Source organism: Carassius gibelio, chromosome B12 (genome assembly GCF_023724105.1).
Source record: "Carassius gibelio isolate Cgi1373 ecotype wild population from Czech Republic chromosome B12, carGib1.2-hapl.c, whole genome shotgun sequence".
NCBI lineage: Eukaryota > Metazoa > Chordata > Actinopteri > Cypriniformes > Cyprinidae > Carassius > Carassius gibelio.
Window position 1 is genome coordinate 12,386,802 of NC_068407.1, and position 17,658 is coordinate 12,404,459.

At 36.6% G+C, this 17,658-nt stretch overlaps 1 protein-coding gene across 1 annotated transcript; it reads right to left on the reverse strand.

Moving 5' to 3' along the window:
- Positions 1–1,827: 1,827 nt before the first annotated feature.
- Positions 1,828–17,105, reverse strand: LOC127969559 (carbonic anhydrase-related protein 10-like). Its single transcript, XM_052571612.1, has 6 exons — positions 16,899–17,105; positions 12,116–12,211; positions 9,964–10,036; positions 6,931–7,085; positions 5,892–6,066; positions 1,828–2,629 (listed from the first exon to the last, which is right to left on the reverse strand). The coding sequence occupies exons 1-6, from the start codon at positions 17,070–17,072 to the stop codon at positions 2,607–2,609; spliced, it is 696 nt and encodes a 231-aa protein (XP_052427572.1). The 5' UTR covers positions 17,073–17,105; the 3' UTR covers positions 1,828–2,606.
- Positions 17,106–17,658: the final 553 nt, after the last annotated feature.

Consider the following 17,658-nt stretch of genomic DNA (forward strand, 5'->3'; position numbering starts at 1 on the left):
AATTCTCCAGCTGTGATCCTTGGAGAGTCTTTGGTCACTCAAACTCTCCTCCTCAGTGTGCATTAGGACGTTATAGACACACGTCCTCTTCCAGGTGGATTTGTAACATCTTTAGTTGATTAGAACTTAATTATTGTCTTGATGGTGGAAATGTGAAAATGAAACTCAACAATCTTGTTCTGCACATCAGAAAATACTGTATATTCTGGGGTTTTAATCCTTGTGATGGATGATTAAGATAATTTTGTTTGGTGTTCCTCATATTTAAAATCCTGTGGAATGGGAAGTCTTGGCTGAACATTTTCATGTTTAGAATTACCCTGGTAAGCTAAAAAATTTAAATATGAATAGGAATATACTTCAGAGGTATTTTATTCATAAGAATGAGTAATTCCTATTCTCAGTTGTATTTATTTATTTCTCTTTACTATATTACTATATATAAGGAATATTAATTAATAATATATTATTTATAATATAATATCTAATCTTATATCTATTTTAATATTTTCATTCATAAAATATACGATTTGGGGGGCAAAATCAATACTTCTAAGAAAATATTGCTATGCCAATAATATTTTGAAGAATTTATTAAATTCAGTTTCTTAGTTCTCATTTCTAAAATATGACCTGGATATGTTATTTACAGATTTTGTGCAAATTATAACCTATAATAACAATCATTTTGAATCAGGGCTGCACAATTATGGCAAAAAAATAATAATAATAACGAGCGCGACACGCTGCAAAAAGGGGGCAGAATGGGGTGCAATAATGGTTTTATCTTGATTACTGTATTTTCATAACCGTTGGAGGCCAATATTGAACCATTTTTTTTTATTAACTGCACAGCCTTGTTTTGAATGTCAATAACAACTGTCATCTTAAGAGATTTCTCTTAAGATGACAGTTGTTCTTGACATTCAAAATGAATGTTATTATTGGTTGTTATAGGTGTTTGTCCAGGAAATGCCATCTGACCACATTCACTGTCTTTTATGCCTTTGAGCGTCTGGACACGTTTGTCTCCATGGACTTAAAAAAAAAAATCTTAGATCATTTCATGCAGCAGATGCTGCACTTAAATTCCCTGAGAGCCAAAGACCTTTTCATTGCCTTATTAATGTAATATCATTAATATCCTCGGAGTGCCGCCTCCTCGGATTTGAGATATTTATAGTCCTTGGCAGGAGCAGGTATCACAGGAGGAAAAGTGAGTGTGCTCCACTGAGATCTACTGTATGGGAGGTGTTCGAGTCCGGGGGTGATTATTTGTCAGGAGTAAAACACAGGGAGTATTTATCTGTTTCTTCCACTGCAGGCCTGATAGAAAAATGGCCAGTATAACCATGAGAGCTTGCTGTTGAAACTTTCTGCCTCTCGTTATCTATTTATTAGCCATCTGTGAGGTACCGAGATAACATACTAGAATCACAGGCCGTCTTTTTCCTCACACCAGGGTTAAAACAGGAGGTATGCTTCATTGATTGAGATATAATTAAACCAAAAGGTGGTGTGGGGGGATCAATGTGGCTTTCACTCGCTGTGAAGTCCACAGCAAATCAACACTGCAGTGTTTCTTGTAGCAGCTTCAGCCCCAATAAACACGCATTAGAAATCATCTCACCAACAAAAATATAATGCATTTTAAACCAGTGATGAACCAAAAATGAAAGAAATCACCTTTAAACAGCTCTTAGGACATCCACACCAAATTCTGTGCAAAAGTATGTTTTTCTTCTTTTTTTGAGGATATTTAATGCTTATGTAAAACAAATTCATTTTACACGGGCAGCCAAAGACATTGAAAAATATTTACAAAAATTAACTTTCCAAACACATTTATTGGGCCGATAACATTTATCAAACACAGTGTATGACCATTGTAAACAATGAAACAGAAAAAAAGGCATCAGCTCTGCTCCAGAAAGTGCGCCAAGCATAAAATATTCAATTTTTTTTTTCATTTTATTTTTCCCTCTGATATTATTTTTTTTAATGTTTATTTGTATCTTTACATATTCATTTTCAGCATGAATAATTTTATTTACAAGGCCAAGACACTTTTTTTTTTTTCACAGACATCACCCCATATCGTCTTTATGATGTTTTTTTTAGTCTTGACAATAAACCTGCAAGGCTGCCTGTCCCTCCTCTCCACAGCGTGAGCGAGAATAAAGATTGAGAATGCAGTTATGTTTCAAGGATGTCTCTGTATTGGTAGGGTGGTTCAATGTCCTGTCCTTTTTTCCCAGATTGGTAGCAAGTTGTCCATATGTACAAAGGCTAAAAACATTCAGTTCCACTTGTGAAGAGCCTATGAAATAAATGTTGTATTTTTCTTTTTTGTGTATCCCCCCCCAAAAAGGTATCAAAACATTTGTGTAGTTCTAACTGTATGTCACTAGTTTTGATTGGATGTATGAAACTGGATCTCTTTGCTATGGGTGCAAAGTCTCTTCTTGCTGGGGTTTGGTTGTTTTTCTTTACAACATCATGACTGTATCTGGCAGGACATATGTCAGTCTTCATTCTGTACTGATCCATGGGCAATTCTCCTTGTTCTTTTTCATAGTGTTCTTGGGCTGGTCAGCAGTCTGGCTCTATTTCAGCAGCCATTCATTCACTGTAAGGGGAAAAAAATAAAATATATATAATGTTTATTATCATGCTTCATTGAACTTCACTGAGCACAGGTTGAGATGACCTTTTCTGAGTAATCCACCGTATTGGTTCGTGGAAAAAAAGGATTAAAATATGTACATCATGTTCTAGGACAAAAATTAGTTCATAAGTTTTTTAACTGGATGAAGAACATTGACTTATCTGAACCTTATCCCATTACCACAGTCTCTATACAGTTACTGTTCGCATAAAGCTACATGAATTTTAACTCGACATTTAACGTCCAACAGGAAACATTTTAGCAAAATGTATACCCAAAATAGCACAATGTGTAGTCAGACTCATTTTGCACACTCATTTACTGAAGTCTATGAGGTTTAGCAGAGACTCGCTTGTTCTTTTCAGGTCAAGACTTAATGCAAAACCTTGTTGTTTCCTTTCTAACATTTACAGATAAGTATATAAGATTTAGAACATGTCTACATTGAGTGTTTTTCTCAGTCGCTTTTGTAGTACATTTCTCAGATTCCAACTGAAACTCTCAAAACTACTTGTTCAACCTCATTTATTCATTCGTGCACATCATAAAAGCAGTTTCTCATGATTTTTAACAAATTGTCAATGCTTTGGAACATTATGTACAATTATCTGCTGTTTCCTACATTATGTTAATGAAAATATATTATATTTGTTGTCACTGACAGTGGTTCAATCAAATGGTTGAATTAGTTGTCAAACTGTCAAGCATTTGTTCTATATATTTATATTATACTTGTTTTTGCAAACATATCATGAATTGCAGAGATGAATCTTTAATTTCACTAATGAAGGGAAATGTAAAGTGGTAGACAATTCAGTTCTCTAAAATAGCTCAGAGGCATAATGTGTGTACTGTATATTTATTAAGAAATACAGTATATACACACACACAGATTTATATATTTAAGAAAATGTGTTTTAAATATTAAATAAGTGTATACATTATATGAATAAAAATGTACACGTAAATATTTTCAAAATATATGCTGTATGTGTGTGTCGTTATATATACATAATAATTATACACAGTACACACATATATTATGTTAACCAAAACTTATTTTGGAAGCAATTAATCACAATTAATCATTTGACAGCACTTTTTTTTTTTTCAGACCACCAGTTAAAGAGTAACTCTCCAGTCTCTCACAGTAATGTGTTCATTTTTACTGTTGAAATTTCAATGCCATACAGAAAAAGAGCAGCATTGTGCATTTTCAAATCGAGAAAACCTGAGCTATGGTTCCGGAAATACTGAGTACACTGTTATTGACAACATGGTTAAGCATATGACTATCTTGTTTGTGAACAGTGACACAGGGGCTTTGTCAATCTGATGGCACTGGTGTGCCCATTGACAAATGCTTCTGATAGATGAACCAAGAATTATGAGCAAGTTTACAGGCTTTTGCAGGTAATCGATTGTGTGGTGCCATTTGTACAAATTGTTTTGAGAAATGCACTTACTTGTTTGCAGAGGTTAAGGATGATTTGACAAATGTGTAAAGCAGGTTTCATCTTTAGGGCATCTTGGATTTTACAGTTCTCTCTTAAAGGGATAGTTCACCCAAAAATGAAAATTCTGTCATTAATTACTCACCCTAATGTCGATCAAAACCAGAAAGACCTACCTCCCTTCAACCCAGTCCTCTTGTTATTTTAGTTTTCTCTGTCCACAAAAAGTATTCTTGTAGCTTGATGAAATTACGGTTGAATCCCTGATGTCACATGGACTATTTCACAAATGTCCTTGCTACGTTTCTGGTTCTTGATTGTGCTAGTAACCTTGCTGTCTATGGAAGGATATCTTAATCTGTGTTTCAAAGATGAACAAAGGGCTTCTGGATTTGGAACGACACAGGGGTGAGTAATTAATGATAGACTTTTCATTTTTGGGTGAACTAACCCTTTAAGACTAGCTTCTGTTCTGTAAGAATCTGTAACATTGTATTCATGTTCATTGTGCAGTTTCCCAGAATAACAATTTTCTCTTGCACTCTGAATATCACCACCTCAAGCTTAAATTTAACATTCAATTAGCCTGCAGACACCGCACTGTGTTAGCAACAAAGGATGTGTCTCCCCGGTTAACATACATGACCTCAGATGCCTAACCAACGCTAATTAAACGCCTCTATCCATTCCTTCTCCAAGATATTTACATCTTTTAACAACTCGAATGTAATAAAAGGAAGGAACCTTTTCTTTTTTTGTATGGCTCATTTACCCGCTGGGGTGGTAAATCCAACCTCTCGAACAAATGCCACACGAGTCTGATTCATCACTCCACTGCTGTAGCGAGAGTACAAGCGAATTCTCCATAATTAAATTTTGCGATAAGAGCAGGCTCAACGTAAGAGCCTTCTTTTCCTTGTACATGATGCTTTAGTGCAGAAACAATTTACAACAACATCTCAGACATTCTAGTAGAAGCACAAACACATCTTAAGATGCCCGTGGACTTCTGCATTACTGAGACTCCTAAACCTCTTAGACAAGCTCAGCCAATAAATGATGCATGGTCAAGAGGAGATTACCAGGAATTATCTAAACACTTTTGACAGGATGACGGAACAACCAGCAAGTTTATTTTAAATATAAAACCACTTCTCTACACACATGACGCATTTAAGGAAAGGGGTAATTATATGGTTGTTTTGAGGGTAAATATTTGCTCATAAGCTACTGCATAATTCATTTCATTCATCTAATATGTACAAAATGCTTGTTTACTTGCAATGTTCTAATGTTTTTGAGAGTTGTATAACAGCACAAAATACCTTAAATCACATTAGCTCTATTATGAAACCTAGTGAGCAATCTGGTTGCCTACTACCAACATATGAGGCATACTAACAGTAATGGATCCTCATAAATGTTTAATGAAAGTTTTGCAATTATTATAATTCTTTTAACAAACAGGCATAGCTTGTCTTTACATATCACCAAATACTTAAAAATGTGAAAAGTGACAAGAATAGAGGAAAAAGTCATTTATTACTGACACACCTTTAGTCAGCTAGAAACTAATTTGTAACTTTTACTCCGTAGCTTCAGCGAACTGTTCATTATGAGCAACAATGCGATTCTGCCTCTGAGCCTGCGTTGTTTTGGAGAAGTAAATGATGAAAGCTGTAGAAACACACTTAGTTTTTCATGGACTGGCTTAGTCTCTAATTCAAAGCGGGCTGAGAGATCACAGGAGGAAGCTCAGAGAAACTGACCTCGGTACTGTAACTTCTGTGCCCTGTTGTTGGGGCAGTCCTTGCCCTGCATGCTGAAGTTGATGTTGGTGCGGATACAGCGATTGTTCAGAGGCTGTACTGGGCGCACGTTGTCACTCATGCTGAGGAATATCTGCGAGGGCTGGTTCTGACTTAGCAGTCGCATGGAATGCATCTGTAAGGACGACACAGACGGAGCAGACGTTTTATATCGACTCTCTGATGGCAGGTCAGGCAATTATCGCACAGTCAATCCAATCCTAACGGACCCGCATCAAAAAGCATCTGCGGAGCTACGTGAGAGTGTCATTCAAGAACAGATTATATTACATGTCATCAAAACAGTGTATCTGCAGGGTCAGAAAGTAAGGCGTTCTGCCTCTGAGAAGCATGCCGGTTATATGAATCCATAAAAATTGATTCTCAGATCAAGTAAATAATGCTGAAAGATTTACTTCATTATTCTGTTTGTTTGTTTGTTTACTTGGTATTCTGGAGTTCTGACAACTTTCAGAAACTCAACTAATGCACCTTTTCTATTATAATAATCTGTTTTTTAAGTCTTCAAACTGAACTGATTACATTAATTAATGCATTTTTTTTTTTTAGTTTAGCTTTTCACTGAAAAATGGTTTGTTGTTCAGTTTCCTTACCTACAGTACCTTCCCAGTATGAACTTGGCATGAATAATTAATATGGTTGCATTATGTGACTGTTTTCCGATTTACACTGTTGTTGTCTTAAGATGTCTGGATTACTGTGTTCCTTTACTTAAAATCATCAGGTAGTTGACATGCAGTCTTGTTGTCTATTGGGGATTTTATGTTATTTCAGTTTTTGTGTCTCGAGATTGATAGTAGTAGATTGGTAATAATATAACTAAGTTCTAAAAGTATTTTAGTACAACATTGCTAAATCTAAATAGATCATTCGATTGCAGTGTAGTATTTTAAGTTCAGCCAAGAGTTTTTACATAAAACTATTTTGTAAACCTATTTCCATTTTTAAAGCTTTACAAATACTCAATTTATTAATTTACCTGCATCTTTGTGACGTAAATTGGCTTGTTCATTAGAATCCATGTTGCAGTCTCGTAGCACGGTGGGATTGTCATAGACCCTTCGTAAGTGATAAAACTTGCTGTCTCTGGATAAACCTCCTCAATGTTTAGCCCCGAGAGAAGGTATGCATCATCTACACATAAAAGAGTAAAATAACATGTTGTTGTATCAATTAAAACTCATCTAGATAACCAATTCACAAACATAAATTTGTAAATTCTAGTAAACAAAATAGTGCATTTTCCAGCCAAGTCTTCATCCAAAGTCAAAATTCAATAATTAAGTAACATAAGAATGTCTTGAAATGATGTCCTAACAACAAAAGCTAAAAAATATTAACCAAACAATTCTTTATCTTTGCTTGTCAGCAGTTATTTTCAGGATTTATGCATTGCCTTTGATTTGTTGGACAAGTGGTGATAGCATTTGTTATTTTGACTTCACAATAACAGGCCGACATAAGACAGTGTTTCCCACAGACTATTGGGGCGGCATATGTGTGCAAATTCATTCTCTGCCAGGAGGAGGCGCTTGTAAAGCAGGAGAAATAGAGGTTTCCACAGTAACCGCTATACACAAAGCAGCGCTCAGCTAACAAAATGCTGCTTCATGAGACATTACATACAAGATGAAATGAAAATGACATCCCAAGACAGTCGGACTCCTTCAGAAATACGGTGATAAAAAAAAAAAAACACTCACACCGGGTTCCGATTTCGAAATGTGCAGTGATCATGTTTATTTAACAAAGTCAAATACTTTTGGAAAATCTATTTCTGGTGGTCAGTTTTGATAATGTGGCAGGCTGCCACAAAAAAAAGAAAAAAGAAAAAATGGATAGGAAACGCTGTGAGACAATGAGTCACTGAATTCATGAGGAATAGGAATATTGAACCCACTTTCACTGACAACAGACATGTAATAGGTTCCGACTCAAGCCAGCCGGAGAAAATAGTTAGTTATTCTCCCTCTATCCCATTGATTAACACTCTCTCTATATATCTCCCCACATTTTTTGTCATTCTATGGCGTTATCGTGCAGAACTTTGATAGCTTTGGTGGCATAAATAATTCCTTTTGGCTGTGGAGGAGGGGGATATGTTTGAAAAATAAATGCGCTAGCTCCACTGCTGCTGCAGCAAGGGCTGGTAGTAGTGCGTTTTCAAAGATTCAAGCGGGAACAGAGCGGGAGACCGGAGAGGCAGGTTGGGGGGGCTCTGACAGCTGTCAAAGCCTATGCTCCTCTGCTCTCCTTCTGGCAGTGCTGTCGAGTCCTAGCCTCTGTTCATGCACCGCTGCAGCCTGGGAGACACGCACCAGCCACCAGGGGTCAGAACATTTTATCTATTCATCCTCTCATTCCCCACCCCTATTAATTCAATTATGAAGGCCTTTTTTCAAAAGTCCCTCTGGTGAGTTAAAAGGATAATGCCACGGAACATTTCCACTACACTGCATGTCAGCTTCAGTCATGAAATATTCCCAAACTAGAAAGTGGTTTGAGTTCTCAAGGCTGAATACATTTGCTACTCAACACCTTTATTTGCAAAAGTCTTGTTCCTTCAAAATGCTGCTGTAAATCAATAATTAGCATGAAGGTTTGGTAAGAATTGCAGAACAACGCAGTCCATTAAAAACAACCTATCAGAAGAGTTTCTCTGCAGCTGAAGAGAGCATAAGTAATAACACATTGTCATATCTAATGTCCAACCACTGTGAGGTTTTCTTTACGGATTAAATGTCAAATGTATTTTTGTAGGCCAACCTGGAAGTTAGCATCACCCTGGTTCACAGTTGGATCTTTCCATTGGGTTTTGGTTTATTGTAGAAAATCTTCCAAAATTACCTCAGATTTTATGAATTTTGAAATCAAAGGGCCATATTTACTAAAAAGGGCACATTAGTATTAGAGCGCAATTCAATAAAATCATTGATGGGAGGGGAAAATTCTGCAGGTGATTTACTAACAGTGCGCACATTGAAGAACACAGATGCAGGCAGATAATTTCCATAATCACCAGCACAATCTACAGCACAAAGCAGCACAAATTACCGACTGTTTAAAAGTGCCCCTATTATGTGTAATAAAAGGTTATCATTTTAGTTTCGGGAGTCCCCGACAACAGGTTGACATGAATGCAAGGTCAAAAAACACTTTCATTCTCTTATAGCATGCATTTATTTTTACCTTACTTGCTCAACGACTCCCAAACAATTCACTCGATTCATTTTTTAAACTTCTCCTGTGTATGAAGCTAATCTGGAGTGATTGGTCCAATTGGTCTCATTTTCATTTCATCATGCCTGTAAAACCTGATAAAGCAGCGTTTGTGAGCGCAGTGATGATTGTGTACAGCCGTTACCAGGGAAACTGCTATCTTTCAAAATCAAGTGGCCAAAAAATAAATAATCAACTATCTTGTGAGGTTCAGTTAGAACAGTGATCCTCAAATTTGTGGAAAGTGAATCTTGCGAGCCAGATTTGAGGATCACTGAGTTAGAACAAAAACTATGTTCAGACAGGCAGCAAAAGGTCATTTTTGGTGTAGCTGACTCAAATGCAAATTTGACTGCCACTACAGGAATAAATTACATTTTAAAATATAATTAAATAATTGAATCAAATTAATGCAGTCTGGTTAGCAGTTATCTTCTTTCATATATATATATATATATATATATATATATATATATATATATATACACACATACACATTCCTCCGTCATTTATTTTCTCATGCTACTCATGATTCAGCACTGCCTTGAGATATCATAAACATAAGCAGACTCAATATCTCTAAGTTTTCCTTACTGACAGCTACCCTCAGATCTCATGGAGATGCTTACATCATTTCTCTAGCAGCTGATAAAGCTGCACCTGATATTGACTATATGGCTGAACAAACTGATATGATTTCATCACTTGCAAGATGTCAGTACAATTGAGCGCATTTGAAAACACAATTGGATTTAGTGTCAATTGGTCAACATTATAATATTTTTCCACTTACTCTTATATGTTATTCTTGTGATGGTGTCTCTGTTCAACATCCGATTCAGAAATGAATTTGAAGTCTCGGATATCTGAAATGGAACCGATGTCACGGGAGGAAGGTCAGAGCAGTGAAAAACAGATGAGAAGGACAGAATGATAGACAGGAGAGAGGAAAAGGGGGAGAAAAAGGATCGAGGGGAAAGTAAAAAGAAGCAGATTATTAGTGACAACATTATTTCTAAAATGTTTTTACTGCACTCAAATGCATCAAGATAAACCTGAACAGTGTTCTGTAATTAAATGACACCTGATAGAATCACTTATGACACACTGACGTGTTTGCTAAGAAAAGTTCTTTAAAAATTGTTTCTGATTTTAGAGAGCATGAATGAAGCCAACGAGGCCATTAGAGAACTTTCCTTTGACTCCACTTTACTTGCTAATTTAAAACGCTTTCAGTCTGAACGTTTAAAAGAGATCACTTTGAAAAGAGAAGTCTGAGGCTTAAAAGTCTTTGTCGCATCATTTCGAGACTTACGGTTATAGAACCTGTGGCTATGGCAAGCCATTATCTCTAGAAATAATTAGGCTTGACTACACAGTGCATGAAAAAAAGAATAGCTTTTACTTTCCCTTGCAATCAATACATTAAGAATAACAACTTGGCTATTCATACAAGTAGCTGTTTATATCACAAACAAAATGGCCGGATTCTCTTCCGCCTCCTCCATTTTATGCTTGTGCCTCTATTGATGGTCCCTCCATTTTCTTTTTTTTTGGGATCCTTTGTGTTCATACTATTTAGACTCAGATGGGAGTCCCTCCCAGAGGTGTGATGCCATAACAGGGAACACAGCATGGGGTTCTTAAGAAAATGGCTTTGGGTGACTCAAGTCACAGAGAAGAAAAGTACAGGAAAATTGGAGTGAAGTCACAATGTTCTCATTGGGATCACTGCCAGGGGAGGGCAGAGAGGGCAGTGAGAAATTAACCTGAAAATAGAATAATATTGAGACTCAAAATTGGGCTCTTAAGAAAAATGGCTCAAATATATATATTTTTCTTTTGTCAAACATATCTTAATACAATTACCACAATAATCATACTTTCTGCCAAAATACCTTAGTTTAAAAAAATATATAGGGAAATATATCTCTGCCATATCCCTACTTTTGGTCAACAGCATCATAAACCATCATCCAAATGGTGAAGAACATGTATGAGAATTTTAGCAGATATTCAAAAACATGGCTATGTCCACACTTTTAGCTGTCAACCTGTCAGCCCTTCTTTAACAGATAGAGCTATTTAACAGACAACTATGGTTTGAATGTGTTCTGAAATCATTTTTGAATGCTGTATGTCAAATCCAAATATTTGACATGAAAGTACACATTTTGATGTACGGTGTTGGCACATAAAGATCCCAATATGTAAATATCATTGCTTAATTAAATGTAAATACACCAACATATCGTTAATGTAGTGTTTGATCATAGCACAGATATATAACTGTCTCTCTATAGTATACATGGAGAATGCCATATTGGGTTTAAATACACAGACTATATATTACTGAGCATAAATTAGGCATTTTCCATATGGACAGACAGCAGAGGTGACTGAACCAGACTCACGTCCAGGGCAAAGAGGTCATAGCCTGCCAGTGACACTGGATGGGTTAATTATCTTAGCCTGAACTCTTGTCCTGAGGGGATCTCTGCAGCCATGTCTACTCTCAGTCCTTTAATAAAGCGGGGGAAAGTTATCATAACCTTGTCCTTCCAGAGTGACCAGGAGATGCACACTTAGTTTGCCTGTTGTCTGCTAATTGCATGTATAAGCTAATAGTTTCAGTCTCTTCCTCTCTCCATACCCCATCCATTTATTGAATGAATGTACCAATTCAAATTGTGAAGTGAATGCGGTACTTTTCAACACACGATTCATCAAATAATTCTTAAAAATGTATCTTGTGTGTGTGTGAGTGTGTGTGTGTGTGTGTTTCAGTGAATAATTAGTCATTTATAACAAAATTAGAAACAAACATGTATGTCAGTCTGTGTTTTCACACTACTGTGTGGAGTGGATTGAACCGAGGTTATCTGAGATTATACTCGGGTTTTGTGCTTTCACTCTCTGTTGTTGAGTGTATGATCATTACTCACCTTCATAAATATAGACACTATCACCAAGCCATTTGGACTCTTAGCAGCTTCTGTGTAGTTTGTGTACAGTTCATGGTTGTAATGTATAAGCTGCACCTGTGTAAAGACAAAATGGGCATTATGGTTTTGAAAAAATGCTTCCCTACTTCGCATTATGCTCACGATCAAGGAGAAAATAGTGTCAGCTTAAGTTCATGGCACAGGGAAACATGTACAAGTACTGTCTTTGCTCTTTATCCTACAAAAATGGTTGTTTTTATGTCAAGTAAGTGTCAGCTATGCAGGTGTTGAGATATGACGTCCAAATTTCTCTTGGAGTTTATGAAATATAAAAGCATAATTGGGAATAATTACTGATTGATAATACTTTGCATGGCAATTACAGAAAATTCAGTTTTCATAGTGCAGATTTAATCTTACAACCTGTTTTCACCTCAAGTAAATATGAAAAATAAATATGTGACAGTTTGAATGAGCTGAGAGTCCGTTTGGATAACAGCCTGAGTTTATGTCATTACAGATGGCTCTGAATCACAATCACAGGTAAACAGCTGCTTCTGTCTTTTGTTTGAACATGTCTGTCAAATTTAAATTCGAATTCATTGTGAAGCTCAGCTAATCTTCCTCCTGTGAATCGCTTGAGCGCACACTGTCCCTGTGAAAGAGCTTTAAAACTTAGGCAGTTTAGATAGGTGAAGAGGACACAATTTCTTCTCTGTACTCCTCAGAAAGAAAGCAAAGGCAAGAAATGTACAGATTACCTTGAGCAGAGAACAATTATTGTAAAATAACTTTTTCTGATGGGAAAAAGTGTCTCGTCCAAGGTCTTAACCCACCACAGAACACTGTAAGCAGTTTGTTGACTGCTGTAGAATTGCTGGGAGCGGCGTCGTACATCCATTTTTGGCTAAGATCGATTCTTTACCAAGCCCTGTTTAGCCTTGTGTGCGTGTTTTTTTTTTTTTTAAAGAAATAAATTAAAATCTGTGTGGCTGATAATAATTATGAAAAATGCAAAAGGGGATCCAGGGAGTGACACATCGTCTATAAACTTAATCAGGTGTGGAGGAACGTGATAACAGAGCGAATGTTAATTTGATTAGACTTTTTATTTTTTTGATGCGGAAAGCCATTTCCTTCCCTCAACGATTTAACCAGAGTGAGTCTGAAGTGACTACCCCAAACTTTTACACTCAACCGACTTTCTAAGAAATCATATTACATGTGCAAAAAGCTGCCTCGCTCATCTCACAGGATCCATTGGTTCTGAGAATTTTGCAGATGGTGGAAAGGTGTCGAATGGTAGCAGGAAATGTTCAGCGCATCTTTGCACACAGACGGATCTGTCAGACCGTGAGAGGAGAAGTGTCTCTGCTACGACGGGAGACAGCTTATGCCTCTGGTGGGCCCCCTGACAAGCTCTTTATTGTGTGATAGCTGGCTTAGGTCTACCATGGGCTAAATATGAAGACAGCAAGTCGATAGCAAAAGAGCGGTGGACAGCGCTAACAGGGCAAATGAAAAGCAGTTGCCTGGAACCGCCATCCAATAGTGGATGAATCAGAGCGTGTGCTCATAAAGCAAATAAACGAAAGCCCGACAGTACGGAGAACAATCCTATATGATTACGTTTAGATGTCCTGTGAAGGAGCGCGTAGCCTGTGAAAGCCATCTGGCTTACGTGACCAGTTTCCACTTACAGCATGGCATCTGATCGTAGTGCTTTTAGTTGGACGGGACATGATGGAGAGGGCTGTTACGCAATTTATAACATAATATAATTAGTTATGATAGAATTTGATGATTTCTAATTTTCTGCTGTACTTTTTAGATGGCACTTGTTTATGCTTTTATGCGTTATGTTTATGCATTTGATTTTTCTGTTTATATATATTAGGAAACTTTAAATTTTTTTGTTTCATTCAGAAACAGCATTATATCTGCACACCCACATATTTCTGTCTTTACGTCATAGATTATGGTATTATGTGGTAATAAAATGCATCACTTCATAATGAAATGTAGTTCTGATTTGGGCATTGTGATCTATGAAAACAACTTAAAGGGGTAGTCAGAATATCTTAAAGGGATAGTTCCAAACCCGTAAGACCTTTGTTCATCTTTGGAACACAGATTAAGATATTTTTCTAACTCTGCACAGACAGCAACACAACAGACACGTTCAAGGCCCAGAAAGGTAATAAGAGCATCGTTAAAATAGTCCATGTGACATCAGTGGTTCAACTATAATATTATGAAGCTATGAGAATACTTTTTGTGCTCAAAGAAAACAAAATAATAACTTTATTCAACAATTTGTTCTCTTCTTCCACTTGTGTTCACCACACATAACCCATGTGTGGATTCTCATTTTGTTGTCATAAGATGAATGAAGGTCTTATGGGTTTGGAACAACACTATCCCTTTGCTACACATATAAATAAATGATGGCTAAAAGCTAAACATATATTCCTGCTAAATGATTACTTGGTTTATTGAGAGACACTGAAGCATGTGAAATGGAGACATAACAGAGACAAACACAACAGACAAATCTTTGTAAAAAGCTTTCAGTTGTTTGTGCATGCTAGAAAGTTGTCTAAAATGCAGTACATTATTTATTTGCCATTATGTTCTTTCCTCCAAGGAGAAAAAAAAGATAGAGGGAAACCACCTAGGCAAGTCCGTAAAAAACACCTTGAATATTTTAGCACTCATTTCAATACAGGTTTTTCATTTTCAGCTTGTGAGTGAGACTGCTTATCTAGGATCTGGGAGAACGAGGTATGTATTAAGTCAGAGGTGCTGCAACTTCCTTCTGGGTACCGTGAGCATCAGTCAAACAATATTTTATTACTATAGAACAAATGAGACAAGAGAAAGGCACACATGTTGAATGTTACAGAGACAGACATCCAAATGAAACTTAAAAGCTCGGCTGCATTTGAATGCAAAACGGTCTCTGGTTGGGAATGTGTTTGTCATTTTAAGTTGTAATATTCTTCTTCTCTATTCTCTTTACAAGGACAGGCACAGTCTCGGCTCATTTAGTTTAATTTACTTTCTCAGATGTTTTTTATACAGAGCTATTCCTGGGCGCGAGGAAGAGTGATTCTGAAAGCTCTTTCATAGACATGACGTCATTTTGTTTCCGCTCTAGTGTTTTTAGTAACCTGGTAATTTTGGCTCAGGTGAGTGGCTGCAAAAAACATTGAGAATTCCAATTCAATTCTTGAATTCAAATTGCAGAAAAAAAGCATGAGTCAGAACTGCAGCTTAAATGTAAATGTTAGTTGAATTAACATGAATTGAAATTCAAACAACTGCAATTTTGGTAACACTTTAGGATAAAGACCTATTCTCACTATTAACTAGTTGCTTATTAGCATGCCTGTTATTAACAGATTTGCTGTTTATTAGCACTTATAAAGCACATACTCTGCATGACCATATTCTACATGCCTCATCCTACCCAATAACTAAGCTTAACAACTACCTTAATTAGTAAGCAGAAAATTAGGAGTTTGAGGCAAAAGTCAGAGTTAGTGGTTTGTTAACAGCGAGAATTAGACCTTAAAATAAAGTTCAAACTTAACTTCCTCTTGGGATATGGCCAGTTAAATTTATTAAATTAAATTAAAAGACTATTCCTAATTTTACACGATCACATAGACTACTGTTTAAAAGTTAAAGAGAGTTTTGTAAGATTTTTATTTTTATTAAAACATTTTTTGAAAGAGGTCTCTTCTGGTCTCCACTATTTGAAAACTGTTTTCTATTTTACAAATATAATTCAAATTATGACAAAGCTGAATTTTCAGAAGCCATTACTCCTCAGCTCAAATTATAACAAACAAAATCTTATGGACCCCAAAAGTTTTGAATGGTAGTGTACCTCTGTTGAGTCCTGTGCCAGCCGAACAACTGAGATGAATATGAATGCCAACAGACATCTTTCTCCAGATACAGTCAAGGCATAAATTCATTAGCTGAAGCAATAACAACTTCAGTAGAATATAGATTTAGCTACTCTTGTCTACCCTGAGAAGTAATGGTTTCAACATAGGAGTGAAAGACAGAGCTGGCCTTTTGGTGTCCAGGTCACGCTTCTCTTTGCCCTGATAGACTGTTGACACTTTGTTTTATTATTGTTAGATTATCAGCTGGCTGCCACAGAGTATTGGGTGAGAAATTATAGTCATTAATTACTGAGGATTTGCCTGTCAAGCACACAATTATTTTATTGCCACACAAATCGTCAGTCTTATTATCCTCAAAGAGAAATGTCAGGACTTTACTGACTGGCGACTTTATCAAATGATGGAGGCTGCAGTACAGCGCATGCTAAATTTACACCACAAATGTAATTGAGATGCTTTTCCCCACTGTTATGGCTCTGTTAGTGGGAGACTACTTACAATGAAGAATGAGCACACTCAGTTATCATCAGCAAAACAGTTAAGACTGTTTCAGCCCAAAATACAGCTGTTTTTTTAGTATGCTAAAGAATATTGTTCAGCAGGGTGCAAACTGTGATGCAAACCATGTTAAACATTTCATGAAACGCATGCTCTGCCGATGCATAAAAACTTCTGAATATTTTAGACCTATATACCATGGAGAGTTTTGCATTCAGTCTACAACTGACCTGTTGACCTTAGAGCCCTGCTGTCTTTACACTTTGCACTTAGATGGTGACCTTAACAGATCAATAGGCTGATGATAATCAGCAGCTAATGGCGCTCTACAATCTGATCTGTAGCCCACTCATGACGTAGCTCACCTCCCCAGAAAAGGCCTGGCCGTTGAGAAGATGCTCAGAGCCCTGTCCATCCTCACTTCCAAAGTGTAACCTGATCTCCTCAAGACGATGGCTATATGTCATTGGTCCACCGGAGATGTTCACCAGGTGCTCTTTGTCGAGTCGGAGTGAGACATGGCGGCCGGTGTTGTACATCGTCCCACCAACCTACAGGAACAAAAATAAAATAAAGGTATTGTTAAAAGAGGTGGCATTTAATTAAGCCAAGAACCAATAATCAAATAGATGGAAAGAAACGGTAAAAAGACCAATGGAGCATCCAGACTTTTGACAAGTAGGACACAGGCTCATTCAAGGATGGCTTCTCTGATTTATAATGTGCTTGTCTTAGTAAATGTTATGTTCTAAATGAGGAGGAGCTAAGTTAAAAACAGATGGCAACCAGCTGCACAAGAACTGCTATTTGTTGTCTTTATCAAAAAAACAATTGTCATCTTGATGCTGCCTTTGGCCTGATTTAAACAAAATAAAAAAGGGTTTCTGGTTTAATGAAGGTCCAGTCTCGAATTTGGGTAATAAAAAAAATAAAATCAATTTATGAACAGATATGATTTATCCCTGTGTTTAAAACTATGATAATCCATAAAAGAGCATGTGTGAAAATCGTTTCAAGGGAACTTCAAACTGCGTGTATTAGGTTCAGATCTGTTGGTTGTGGTTGAAAATATGCAAAAACGTCTCAGGTTACTTATGTAACCATGTTTACCTGAGTAGAGAACGA